General features: G+C 42.0%; 1 protein-coding gene and 1 non-coding gene across 9 annotated transcripts in view; both read left to right on the plus strand.

Annotated features, from left to right (window-relative positions):
* Positions 1-963: 963 nt before the first annotated feature.
* Trnag-ccc (transfer RNA glycine (anticodon CCC)) lies at positions 964-1,034 on the plus strand. The gene has a single exon. It is a non-coding gene; the product is annotated as a tRNA-Gly (tRNA).
* Positions 1,035-1,373: 339 nt separating this feature from the next.
* Tia1 (TIA1 cytotoxic granule associated RNA binding protein) overlaps positions 1,374-14,235 on the plus strand; it is a 39,392-nt gene continuing 26,530 nt past the window's right edge. For all 8 annotated transcript variants that reach the window (XR_011368208.1, XR_011368209.1, XM_070004455.1 and 5 more), the window contains exon 1: positions 1,374-1,614. Coding sequence is in view for 6 of the 8 variants with exons in the window: in XM_070004455.1 (XP_069860556.1) it covers positions 1,589-1,614 (26 nt within the window). In the remaining 2 variants the exon portion in view is untranslated. The remainder of the gene's footprint in view (positions 1,615-14,235) is intronic.

Below are 14,235 nucleotides of genomic sequence, written 5' to 3' on the forward strand. Positions count from 1 at the left end.
TTTTGTTTTTTGTTTTTTTGGTCTGTCATGAGGCTTGAACTCAGGGCTTGGGTGCTGTCCCTGGGCTCTTCACCTCAAGGTGATAGCTCTACCACTTGAGCCACAGCACCACTTCTGGCTTTCTGGAGGTTAATTGGAGATTAGCGTCACAGACCTTCCTGCCCAGGCTGGCTTTGAACCTTAGTCCTCAGATCTCAGCCTCCTGAGTAGCTAGGATTACAGGTGTGAGTCACTGTGGCCCGGTTTATAATTAGAAAAAATACAATTAGGAAAAAAATGTGTCACAGACTCTAAATGACAATTCTAAAATGTGATATAGTCTAAAGGAACTACTTTAAAGAGGACACTACACTACTGTATACATAAATTCTATCTTTAAAAAATATTTCATATAAAATGTAATCTAAAAATTGCATATCGAGAACACTAAACCACCTTTGGGAGACCTTAATTCTCTGCTCCATAAATAACCTTCTGGTTTATTTAGTTTTAAAATTCTTGAGGCCTGTTTACAATAAATGCTTTTCAATTGTCTATTGAGTATACGAAACATTAAAAAAATTCAGCATCTTAAAATATTCTTTAGCACCAAGAAAGCAAGGTTTTTGTTTTTTTTTTTGAGGGGGGGAGAACTCAAGTTTGAATTCTGTACCTACCCTTCTTTTTTTATTTTATTTTATTTGTGCCTACCCTTCTTTTTTAAAGTAAAACTACATTGGGATGAGGAGTGACAAATCTTTTCTCCTAACAACAAAAATGGATTTTAAATTATCAATACATTTCTTTTCTTTAGAACTTTAAAAAATTATTATAAAGGTGATGTTCAGAGGGGTTAACGTTTCCATTCTTATTTTTAAGAAAACAAGTATTATGTGAGACCCATTTTCACATAGGAAAAACCAACCATGGGAACATGTGCTTGCACTTGCTCCTAGGGAACTCTGGCAAGGGAACTGACCGTCAGCGCCGCTGGTGTAGTGGTATCATGCAAGATTCCCATTCTTGCGACCCGGGTTCGATTCCCGGGCGGCGCAGATACGTTTTACTCTCCCGCACGCTAAACATTTTGAAACATAGTAATAACATAATCCTTCTACTAAGTTTTTTTTAAACATTTTTTCCTGAAATTTTCTATTACATTCTAATTCACTATCCAAACCACCCGTATCTGAAACTGAAAAAGTTTACGCCAAGCCTGAATTAGTTAATTTTGCGCCTGCGCTAAGCCATTTCCCCGCCCCAGCCTGGAGTTGGAAGAGCGGCTGCGCAACAAGTGAACCTATGGATTGAATGATAGACCAGCGGCCACGCGAGGTGGAGAGTGCAAGGTTCTTCTGCGCCTGCGCGGTCCCGGTCACTCCGCCGGCGGCTCTTGGGTTCCCGGCTCGCCGCCATCTTGGATCGGAGCTTCATTGTTCACGCTGGGCCGAGCGATTTAGTGTCATTGCCGTGGAAGAAGACGAAGTCACCCGCGGCCGGCCGAGAAACCCCGCTATTCCGCAGCTAGAGCTGCTCAAACGATCTGGGAGCTAGTGAAGGGCAGGGAGCTGGACCCAGAGGCGCCGCCGCCGCCGCGACCACCACAGCCATGGAGGACGAGATGCCCAAGACTCTGTGAGTCTGGAGCAGCGATGAGGGAGGCGGGATGGTGGTCGCCCCGGAGGGAGGCCTCGGCCCCGCGCCGCCCCGCGGCGCTCTCGGGAGCGCACACCTGGATGCTGAGAGCCGAGAGCCGGGCTGGGAGAGGACCAAGTGGAGGGAGCGGGGCTCCGCGCCCAGAGTAGCCCTGCACCCCCGCCTCAGCGCCGCGTGGCCCTCCGCGGTCCTCGGACCGGGGGGAAGACTTCCATCCCAGCCGCCCCGCGGCCCCGCGCACCTGCCCTTTGTCCTTTTATTCCCCTTCTGGAGGCAGAGAGTTGCCACCCTGGCGGGGGGGAAGCCGTCTGTCTTTAACCTTTGGCTTTCCTTCGGTTGCACTCCCCCAATCCTCGATCCAAAAGCCTGATCGGACACCCCAAGGACTTGCAAACTGCCTTTTTAAAGTGGAGATTCACACGGAGAAATGTATCTTCCAGGCCTTTTTTTTTTTTTTAAAGTGAAGCAACAGTTGGAGTTATATAGTCAAGTCTGAGGAGTTTTAGTTCACATTGAATGATCCGAGCCTGAGATGTTTTCTTTGTGCCATAGCTTCCCCCATTTGCTTTCTTTGTTTTTCAGAGTAACATTGGATGAGGTGTAATCTGCCTTTGTTGTATTTCTCGAAAAATAAGGGGAAAGCTCACTGAGTAATGTGGGTGTTTTGGCGTGTTTTGTTAGTATATTTGATGCTTACAACGCTTTTTCAGGATGCATATAGGAGTGAAGCAGACTTAACATCTGTCTCACATAGTTAACTTTTTCGTGAGTCCCATTGATAGCTTTTTTGGTCGTTATTCTTGGAACTGGCAGTTTGAGGGCTCTGTGCATTTAAAAATGCAATTTTAGATTTGCTGTTCAGTAGCTACTGAAGTTTTGAAATTGCATGTAACTTTTTCATGGTCAAATTTCTTTGAATTTCAAATTATTTCTAATATATATGGGGAACCACAGTTGCACTTGGTTTCTTCATGGTTTAAGCATTTTTCTAATTTATTTAATAATTACTTGCATATATATATATATATATGCAATTTATTTACTTTTTTGTGCTAGATCTGGAGCTTGAATTCAGGGTCTACACACTGTCCCTGAGCTTCTTTTGCTTAGCACTCAAACACTTGAGCCACAGCTCCACTTCTGGCTTTTTTGGTGATTAATTGGAGATAAGAGCCTGACAGATTTTCCTGCCTCAGCTGGCTTCAAACTTAGATCCTCAGATCTCAGCCTCCTGAGTAGCTAGGATTACAGGCATGAGCCACTGGTGCCCACTTGAAATATATTTTTGAAGTAATCATTAGGGCATTCCCTTTGTTTTTAGAAAGATATATAAATGAATTCTTTAAAAAGCAATTTAGTGAACAGTTTTTTTGTTTTTATTTTTGCCAGTCCTGGGGCTTGAACCAGGGTCTGGGCACTGTCTATGAGCCTCTTTGTGCTCAAGGCTAGCACTACAGGGCACTTGCAGCTTTTTCTGAGTAGTTTATTGGAGATAAGAGTCTCAGAGACTTTCCTGCCTGGACTGGCTTTGAACCATGATCCTCAGATCTCAGCTTCCTGAGTAGATAGGATTACTAGTGGCTCTGGAGCCCAGTTTGTTCTTGTTTTTGGTTGGTCATGGACCTGAACTTTGGGCCTGGGCACTGTCCTTGAGCTCTTCAGCTCAAGGCTAGTACTCTAGCATTTGAGCCACACAGCACCACTTCCAGCTTTTTCTGCTTAAGTGGTGCTGAGGAATTGAACTCAGGTCCTTATGCATGCAAGGCAAGTACGCTACCGCTGAGCCACCTTCCCAATCCCTGTTTTTGTTTTTTAAAACAAATTTTCAGGGCTGGGGGTGTGGCTCAAACTGTAGAGCTCCTGCCTAGCAAGCCCTAGGCTCTTAGCTAGAAATATGATAGCATCTTGAACTAAGTACTGTTCATCGTTTATAATTTTTAGATTATTTTGAAATGTTTTCATTTCAGACACTGTCAGTATTATCTGGGAACTTAGCCTTTTTAGTTATATCAAATAATATCAAATAATGGGAATATCAAATAATGAAGGCAGCTTCAGCATTCTCAGGCTGTACAAAAAGCAGGTAGTTAAATAATACTAGATTGGAGGCAGGGAACTAGCCATTGCAGGATAAATAATGGACCCTCATTCATTCACAAAGTTACTGGATGATAAGTCTGTCAGGCTCTGTATTAAATGCTTTAAGTGCTCATTCACTCCCCATTAGAATTCTAAGGTAAATTACTGCATTTTGAGGATAAGAAAAAAATGAAGTTTAGAATTTTTGTCTAATATCCTTCTTTAGAATAGCCTATCCAAGAAATTTTTCACCTAGTTTATGATCTAGAATTGCTCTTATTACCTCCCTTGCTTCTACCTTATTCAACCAAACTCATTCTTTCCAGGCCAATCTTGATTAAATATAGGTAAGGACTAATCCCGAAATTTTTTCAACAATATTGTACTTTTAAAATATTTGCCTTAATAATTCTGGGAGCCATGGGAGTTTAAATATAGTCTTGCTAGTGCTTGGTCCATGGTAAATGATAAATAAATTTGCTTTACAATCTAGTACAATTCAAGAAGTGAATCAAGATTTTACTCATTGAAAATAAAATAACTCAAATTTTAGTATTCTATGTGTTCTTAAATGGCTCAGAGGAAACACTGTCTTTTGCCACATCTATTTTCAGCAGCATCTTAAGTTAAAGACTCAGTATTCATCTTCTTGTCAGCAATACATTAGAAACATTGTAAAAGAACTCTCATAGTTTATGCTGCAAGCTGGGCACTGGTGGATCATGCCTGTAAATCTGGCTACTCAGGAGGCTGAGATCTGAGGGCAACCCTGGCAGGAGTCTCTTACCTCCAATTAACCTGCACCAAATCGGAAGTGGCACTGTGGCTCAAAGTGCTAGAACCTTGAGCAGAAGTGCTCAGAGACTATACAGTGCCCAGTCCCTGGGTTCAAGGCCCATGACCAACCCTCCCCAAAAATTACACTGCAAGATTATTTTGAGGATGTTCAAGGTACAAAATTAATAAATTCAAACATTCTAGCAAGTAGGGGGGGTGTACATACTATTTATTCTATATGAATTGGAAATTATCTATAATGAAAAAATAAAACATATGTAGTAAATCTGAATTAGTCTTGGTCACTTTAAGGACATTCAATTTGTGAATTAAAAACTACACATCCGGGGCTGGGAAGGTGGCTCAGTGGTAGACTGCTTGCCTTGCATGCATGAGGCCCTGGGTTCGATTCCTCAGCACCACATAAGCAAAAAAAAAAAAAAAAGCTGGAAGTGGCCCTGTGGCTCAAGTGGTAGAGCGCTAGCCTTGAGCTGAAGAGCTGAGGGACAGTACCCAGGCCCAGAGTTCAGGCCCCATAACCGGACCCCCCCCCCCCCAAAAAGCAAAAAAAACTACACATCCATGGTGCATGACTGTAATTCTAGCTTCATAGGAAGCTGAGAACCAAGAATCAAAGTTCAAATCCAGCAGAAAAATGAAGTTTGGGCAGAAAAGTCCAAGAGACTCCATCTGCATAATGACCAGCAAAAAACTGGACTGGAGATGTGGTTCAAATGGTGGAATACCAGTCAAGTTATCAAAAAACTGAGCAAGCTCAAAGTCCTGACTAGCCCCCCCCCAAAAAAAAAAAAAATCTCAAAATCTTTACACCAAATTAGAAAATACTGGGCTGGGAATGTGTCTTAGTGGTAGAGTGCTTGCCTAGCATGCATGAAGCTCTGGATTCGAGTTCTCAGTACCATGAACAAAGAAAAAGCCGGAAGTGGTGCTGAGGCTCCAGTGGTAGAGTGCTAGCCTTGAGCAAAAAAGCTCAGTGACAGAGTCCAGGCCCTGAGTTCAAGCCCCAGCCCTGGTCAAAAAGAAAGAGAAAATACTGCTGTTGATGGAAGTTAGCTTCCAAGCCCCTTAACATTAGTCATTGATTTGCTCTCAGGTGCAGTGCTTTTGAGATAACTTATGCTCTTACTATATAGCTTTCACTTTTTCTTTTTTCTTTTTGGTTGGTCATGGGGCTCTTGAACTCGGCCTGGGCGCTGTCTGAGTCTTCAGCTCAAAGCGAGAGCTCTAGCACTTGAGGCACAGCACCATTTTGGTTTTCTGGTGGTTAATTGGAGATCAGAGTCTCATGGACTCTGCCCCAGCTGGCCTTGAACCGTGATCCTCAGATCTCAGCCTTCTGAGTAGCTAGGATACAGGTGTGAGCCACTGTCACCTGGCTTACTTTTCTTGAAATTATGTTTATAAAGCAACCTTAAGAACCTGCAGCAGAAAAATTGCTGCATTCTAATGTGGGCCTTGTCATTCTAGCACTCTGCGTTTTTGGTTTTTTTGGGGGGTCGGTTGTGGGGGCCTGAACTCTGGGCCTGGGCGCTATCCCTTGGCTCTTCAGCTCAAGGCTAGTGCTCTACCACTTGAGCCACAGCTCCACTTCCAGCTTTTTTCTGCTTATGTGGTACTGAGGAATCGAACCCAGGGCCTCATGCATGCAAGGCAAGCGCTCTACCACTGAGCCAACTTCGCAGCCCCTCTTCGTATTCTTCATTATTATTTGTGCCACTTGTGGCCTTGTAATTTGTATGAAATATTTTTTTCTATGTTGGATTGAATTTGATGTGTGTGTGTGTGTACTCATATGTATGTGTGTACTGGGGCTTGAACTCAGGGCCTTGAACTCAGCCTTTTCTCACTCAAGGCTGATGCTCAACCACTTGAACTATACCTCCACTTCTGGCATTTTGCCATGAGAGTTCTGGATTTTCCCTGCCCTTGCTCACTTTGAACCAAGATCCTTAGGTTTCAGCCCCTAAAGTAGCTAGCCACCAGTGCCCAGCCTTTTTTTCCTCTCTGAAATAAGTCTTGTTTTTTTGTTTTGTTTTTTTCCTTTGCTGGTCCTGGGACTTGAACTGAGAGCCTGCATGCTGATCAGAAGCCATTTTTGCTCAAGGCTAGTCTACCACTTGGGCCCCATCTCCACTTCTGGCTTTTTTATTTTTTGGTTAATTGGAGATAAGAATCTCATGGGCTTTCCTCTTACACTGGCTTCAAACTGCCATGCTCAGATATCAGTCTCCTGATTATGATTATAGGCATGAGCCAGAGAGGTGCCCTCCTATGCAGTTTCCTTTTTTTTTTTTTTTTTTTTTGGCCAGTCCTGGAGCTTGAACTCAGGGCCTGGGCACTGTCCCTGAGCTTTTCTTTGCTCAAGACTAGTACTCTACCACTTGAGCCACAGTGCCACCTCTGTCATTTTCTGTGTATGTGGTATTGAGGAATAAAACCCAGGGCTTCATGCATGTTAGGCAAGCTCTCTACCACTAAGCCACATTCCCTGTCCCCTATGCAGTATCTTAACATGAAAATGAATAGCAAATATTTTCTCCCTGAATTTAGTAACTTAGACAAAATAAGATAATTTTCTAGCAAATCGCAGATGTTCAAATAATTCTGAGACTATACCTGATCTTGCTAGCAAATATTCAAAGAGTACTTGCTCTTACAATATTCCAAGCAGTATTCTATACAGTAGATATGAATTTTAATAATCTCTGCTCTTGAGGAATTTATCTTAGTTTAGAAATCTTATGCTTTTCACTCAAATTTTCAGAGACTTCATTATCAAATTCTGCATTTTAATATGATTGTGTCTGTAAACAAACCTAGCATTCATGAATTTTCTTTGTAGATAATCAAGAGCTGTGTTAATAAAAGTGTGTATTTTAAGTATTTTGAATTTCAGTATTCTTAGGAGCTTCAGCATATTAAATTGATATAAATTATCATTGATAGCTATCATTTTCACTAGAAGTATTGATTATTCTTTTCCATCATATGTCACTTTGCAGGTATTTATTTTGAAAAAAATTAAAAACCAATATAAAATTAATAAACAGTAGGGGCTGGGAAGGTGGCTCAGTGGTAGAGTGCTTGCTTTGCATGCCTGAGGCCCTGGGTTCAATTCCTCAGCACTACATAAGCAAAAAGAAAAAAGCTGGAAGTGGCGCTGTGGCTCAAGTGGTAGAGCGCTAGCCTTGAGCTGAAGAGCTGAGGGACAGCGCCCAGGCCCAGAGTTCAGGCCCCATGACCGGACCAAAAAAAAAGTAACAGTAAATTGAAGACAGATGCTTTTCATGTGGAATTAGCCAGATTTATATTATTTGTGTTTTTATTTTTTTTATTGAAGCATATGAGTTCACTGAAAACATAATAGCCCTGTGATACCTTAGGCTTAAATATTTTATGATATATTTTCTAAGAACAAGTGTGTTGTCTTATATTACCACCTTCCCAGCTCCTGTGATACTCTATCTTCAGTTAACCACCAAAAAGCTAGAAGTAGAGCTGTGGCTCAAGTGGTAAGAGTGCTATCCTTGATCTGAGTTCAAGCTCCAGGACCAGTGCTCGCGTTCACAGGCACACACACAGTAAATCCAAACCATTTTTTGTTTTTTGTTTTTGTTTTTTTTTGGGTCCGGTCATGGGGCCTGAACTCTGGGCCTGGGCGCTGTCCCTCAGCTCTTCAGCTCAAGGCTAGCGCTCTACCACTTGAGCCACAGTGCCACTTCTGGCTTTTTTCTTTTTGCTTATGTAGTGCTGAGGAATCAAACCTAGGGCCTCTGGCATGGCATGCAAGGCATGCGTTCTACCACTGAGCCACCTTCCCAGCCCCATCCAAACCAGTTTTTGCATGTGGCCAGTTCCTTTTCACTTCATGACTTGCTCTGATCAGATAGCAGTGTTATGCTGTCCTTTTCAAAGTCACCAGAGTTGTGGACCAAATAAATAAATCTCCACATACTCCCTCTCTCCCTCCCCCCTTCCCCTTCTCTTCTCTCCCTCTCTTCATATCCCTCAGGCTTTGGGGCCCTGTGCTTGCTTAGTTGGTGCTCTAATATTTGAGCCATGCCTCTAGCCTAGCTTTTTGTGGTTATTCTCAGTTCTCCAGCTCTCTTTTAGGAAGCTAAAATTTGAGGTTTGGGACACCTATGCCTGCCTGGCTTTTGTGGGGGTTAGGGTAGGCCAAGCTGGAGTTTTGAACTTAGAGTCTCATCTGTACCTGCTAGACAGGTACCCATCACTGAGCCATGCCTCCAGCCCCTAAACCTCTTTATAAGTTCCCCAGCCTTACACACTTTGTTAACAGCAACACAAAACACTTGAGAGACAGAGCATTTTGATTTAGCAGTTACTTTTCTACTCTTTCTAGTTGTGCACAAGATTGATACATGATCTCAAAGGTGTTACAGTAGATTTCAATTTTAGGGATGCTTAAATTCTATTAACAAACTCAGAATAGCTGAAAGAATATATTTTAATATCATTTGATAAAATAGATCTGGAGTGTAGCTGAGTGGCAGTGTTGCCTAGCATATGCAAGGCACTGGTTTGATCCTCCAGAACTATTTTTGCTTTTTTGTTCTTTTGTTTTTTTGCCAGTCCTGGGGGTTAAACTCAGGGCCTGAGCACTGTCCCTGAGCTTTTTTTTTTTTGCTCAAGGCTAGCATTCTACCACTTGAGCCACAGTGCTACTTCAGCCTTTTCTATTTATGTGGTACTGAGGAATTGAACACAGGGCCTTATGTATGCCAGGCAAGCACTACCACTAAGCTACATTCCTAGACCTTTTTTTTTTTAAGTATCAGACAGGAAAGCATTTTTAAAAGTAAGAACTATAAATGAAACTTTGCATTTTTGTTTTAATAGTTTAGTAGAAACCAGGCACTGGTGGCTCAAGCCTAAAATCCTAGCTACCCAGGAGGCTGAGATCAGAGGATTGAGGTTCAAAGCCAGCCCAGGCAGGAAAGTCTATGAAGCTTTTTAACCATTATCAAAAAGCCAGAAGTATAGAAGTAGCACTGTGGCTCAAAAGTTGTAGAACACTAGCCTTGAGCAAAAGAGCTCAGGGACAGCACCTAAACCCTGAGTTCAAGCCCAATGAGTGACAAAAAAGAAAGAAAAACGAAATTAACAATGGTATACCTTACTGCTAACTGTAGACTTTTAGCATCTTCCTCTGTATTTCCACTAATATCCTCTTTCTAATCCAGGATCAAGATACTTAGTGGTTAGTATCTTACATTCTTTTAATCTGTGGAAAGATTAAACATAACAGTTTTGTTTAGTGCAGGTACTGGAACTTGAACTTAGGACCTCAAGATCTTACTTCATGGCAGTCCTGAGGATTGAATTGAGGGCCTGGGCACATTCTTTAGTCTCCTGAGTAGCTAGGATTGCAGGCCAGTAGTGCATAGTTCAGTCCATCTTTTTTATTGCTTAATTGGAGATAGAGTCTTGCAGTCTTTTCTGCCCAGCCTAACTTTGAACTTCAGTTTTCAGATCTCAGCTTCCTGAGTAGCTAGGATTACAATTATGAGCCACCAGGGATCAGCTACAACCATGTCAAGTTTTGAGGGGTACTCTTTCTCCACTTTATAATGACTACTCTGTTTTGTTTCATTTTATTTTTCTTTTTTGGTGGGGCTTGAACTCTGGGCCTGGGCACTGCCCCTCAGGTCTTCAGCTCAAGGTGAGTACCACTGGAGCCACAGCGCCACTTCTGGGTTTTCTGGTGGTTAATTGGACATGAGAGCCTCATGGATTTTCCTGCCTCAGCTGGCTTTGAACCACAATCCTCGGATCTCAGCCTCCTGAGTAGCTAGGATTACAGGCATGAGCCACCAGTGCCTGGCTTGATTTGTTTTGTTTTTGTACATTTTTTTTTCCCTGTCGTGGGGCTAGAACTCTGGGCCTGGGTTCTGTGCATTACTACTTGAACCACAATGCCACTTCTGGTTTTCTGGTGGCTAATTGGAGATAGGAGTCTCATGGATTTTCCTGCCCAGGGTGGCTTTGAACCCTGTTCCTCAGGTCTCAGCCTCCTGAGTAGCTAGGATTACAGGTGTGAGCCCACAGTGCTTAACTGGTAAGAGCCCCAGCTGAGAAAAAAAGTGAAGTAAGATCTTGAGGTCCTAAGTTCAAGTTCCAGTGCTTTTTATAGATAATTTAGAAATGAGTCACTAAAGCTAGCTGATGAGAATAATAATTAAGGTCTGCTTCCTAGATTAAAATAATTTGGTCTTAGGTTAAAATCAGTTCATTGATTAAAACCAGGAATTAAGTTTTTTAAAAATGATAGTTACAACTTATGAAAATACTAATAATTTTTCTTTTCTTCCCCTCCCCTTCTCCACCCCCTCACCCCCCACCCCCCGCAATCATAGGGCTTGAACTCGAGGCCTAGGCACTGTCCCAAGCTTCTTTTACTCAAGGCTAGCACTTGAGCCCCAGCACCACTTGTGGCTTTTTTTTTTTGGTCCAGTCGTGGGGCCTGAACTCTGGGCCTGGGCACTGTACCTCAGCTCTTCAGCTTAAGGCTAGCGCTCTACCACTTGAGCCACAGCACCACTTCCGGCTTTTTTCTTATGTGGTGCTGAGGAATCGAACCCAGGGCCTCAGGCATGCAAGGCAAGCACTCTACCACTGAGCCACCTTCCCAGCCCATTTGTGGCTTTTTCTATTTATGAGATACTGAAGAATTGAACCCAGGGCTTCATGCATGCTAGGCATATTCTTAAATTTTCATCAACTAATTTCAGCTTCTATGGTATGTCTTAACCTGTAACAATTCAAACTAGAATTTAAAAAGTATTTTATCTGGCCGGGTGCTGGTGGCTCACGCCTGTAATCCTAGCTACTCAGGAGGCTGAGATCTGAGGATTGCGGTTCAAAGCCAGCCCGGGCAGGAGAGACTCCTATCTCCAATAAACCACCAGAAAACCGGAAGTGGCGCTGTAGCTCAAGTGGTAGAGCGCTTGCCTTGAGCTGAAGAGCTGAGGGACAGCGCCCAGGCCCAGAGCTCAAGCCCCACGACCGACAAAAAAAAAAAAAATTATCTTTAAGTAGTTGTACAAAGGAGTTGCTGTTTTAACAAAGCAGTTTATGAATACAATGTATCTTGATCACTGTCACCCAAAACAGCATTTTAATGTTTTTTTCTTTATTTCATTCCTTCTCCATTTATTAATATTTGACCTGAACAGAGTTTTTTCCATGTGTAGTATCCAGTCAAAGATTATTCATTGGCTATCAGTGAGAATTTTAATTCTCTTTCAATTAAAAAAAAAAATGTCTGGGCTGGGAAGGTGGCTCAGTGGTAGAGTGCTTGCCTTGCATGCATGAGGCCCTGGGTTCGATTCCTCAGCACCACATAGGCAAAAAGAAAAAAGCCTGAAGTGGCACTGTGGCTCAAGTGGTAGAGCGCTAGCCTTGAGCTGAAGAGCTGAGGGACAGTGCCCAGGCCCAGAATTCAGGCCCCACGACCGGACCCAAAAAAAAATTTTTTTCTAAAAGACAGTAGCAATTTGGATTTGTTTGTTTGTTTGTTTGTTTGTTCTTTGGTGCTGTGGATTAAACCAAGGACCTCACACATGTTAAGCATATAGCTTTAGTATCACTTTACCAGAGTTCCAGAGTTATACTACAGACAATTTCTTGAAGAGCAAGTGGTCTTATAAAATAGCTTCCATCTGAATTTATCTATTTGTGCGTGTGTGTGCACATGTATGTTTCCCAGTACAGAGGTTTGAACTCAGGGTCTCTCACCCTTAGATTTTTCACTTAAGTCTGGCGCTCTGGCACTTGAATTACACCTCCACTTCTGGCTTTTTTGCTGGTTAATTAATCTCTCCAATTTTCTGCCCTGGGCTGCATTGGAACCCTAGTGCTCAGATCTAAGTCTCCAAGGATTATAGGTGTGAGCCATCAATGACTGGTTCTAAATGTTTTCATGTCCAGTATCCTCTACATATAAACTAACTGAAGGCATGGTGGTACACACCTGTAGTCTCAGCATTGAGGAGGAGGATAACAAATTCAAGGCTAGGCTGAGTTACATAGTGATAACTTGTCTCAAAGAAAAGAATAATGAAGGCAGGTACAGGTGGCTCATACATGTAATCCCAGCTACTCAGAAGGCTAAGATCTAAGTATCACAGTTCAAAGCCAGACGGGGCAGAAAAGTCCATGAGACTTTTATCTCCAATTAACCAGTAAAAAGCCAGAAGTCAAGCTGTGTCTCAGAGGCACCAGCCATGAGCAAAAAGCTAAGGCACAACACCCAGGCCCTAAATTCCCAGTACTGGCAGGCCCCCTCTCCCCTTTCTCTCCCCTTACCCCCCCCCCCCCGCCAAAAAAAGAAAGAAAATTAAACTTGCTTAGATTTATTATGTTAGATTTTCCTGATGTGAATACTTTATAGGTGGTACCATTTATAAAAATACAACTTCTCATTTTTCATCTATGAGTTTGATTGCTGGGTCACAGTTAAAGCTATAGGTCTTAATTTTTTTTATTTTTATTTTTTTGTCGGCCGTGGGGCTTGAACTCTGGGCCTGGGCGCTGTCCCTCAGCCCTTCAGCTCAAGGCGAGCGCTCTACCACTTGAGCTACAGCACCACTTCTGGTTTTCTGGTGGTTTATTGGAGATAAGAGTCTCACGGTCTCTCCTACCTGGGCTGGCTTTGAACCGCGATCCTCAGATCTCAGCCTCCTGAGTAGCTAGGATTACAGGCGTGAGCCACTAGCGCCCGGCCCATAGGTCTTAATTTTAAGGTGTGTTTTTCTCTTTGCAGTATACTATATAGTGTATATGATAACTTTAACAGCCTGTGAATGTACATTTCCATGTAACTTCATCCAGTGGTTTTAGTATAAAGTAACCCATTGTTCCTTAAGGCATGTACATTGTTATAATTATTTTCTGGATCAATTTCCTGCATTGTTAATATTGTCCTTACGTATTTATTAACATTCTTCATGGGAACCTCCCTTCATTAAAGCCATGGATCCCACTGTTCTGGAGTTCCTATTCAAAAGACAGGATAAGTACATAATTCTTTCCCTTAGGTTACTGACTTGTAATAATATTGACATAATAATATTGACAAATTGCTACTGAGTAAATGTTCCTATTACTTTCTCCTTTTCAATGTACAATTATTCCAAGGGTATTTATATAGTGTTTGTTCTTTAGGACTCAACAGTATTCTCCCTTTGCTATCTTAACCTTTTTTCAGTGGTCTTGTACTGATCACTCAGTATGTGACTATTGAACAATAGAAAGAAAAAATTGAATTAAAATTTAATGTATGTTTATTAAGTCATAATAATAACTTTAACTTCATTTTACCAACTCTAATAATAAGGCATTATCTGCAGTTTCACCATTCTTCCACTGATCAGTAGTGTTCATTGCAAGATTTCATACCCATTTGTAAATACTAGAATGCCTGAGAAGTAGTTTGCTTATAATTTGTCAAAAGTTTGTTCACTGCATAACCAGTCTACATAATTGAACAAAATTATGAATTTAAAAATTGTTAGAAAATAGTTTTCAGTATAGAAATAGAAAGCATTTGCAGTGCTTCCTAGCATTAATTGTATAATAGCTTAACAAAGATTAAAGAGTTTTAAAAGCAACTGATGTGGAGCATGCATGCCTATAACTCCAGCTACTCAGGAATTAGAGGTCAAGAGAATCAGGATTCAAGGCCAGTCCAGACAAGAAGTT

The sequence above is a fragment of the Dipodomys merriami genome, unplaced genomic scaffold (assembly GCF_024711535.1).
Source record: "Dipodomys merriami isolate MVZ:Mamm:240054 unplaced genomic scaffold, mDipMer1.0.p SCAF_63, whole genome shotgun sequence".
Taxonomy (NCBI): domain Eukaryota; kingdom Metazoa; phylum Chordata; class Mammalia; order Rodentia; family Heteromyidae; genus Dipodomys; species Dipodomys merriami.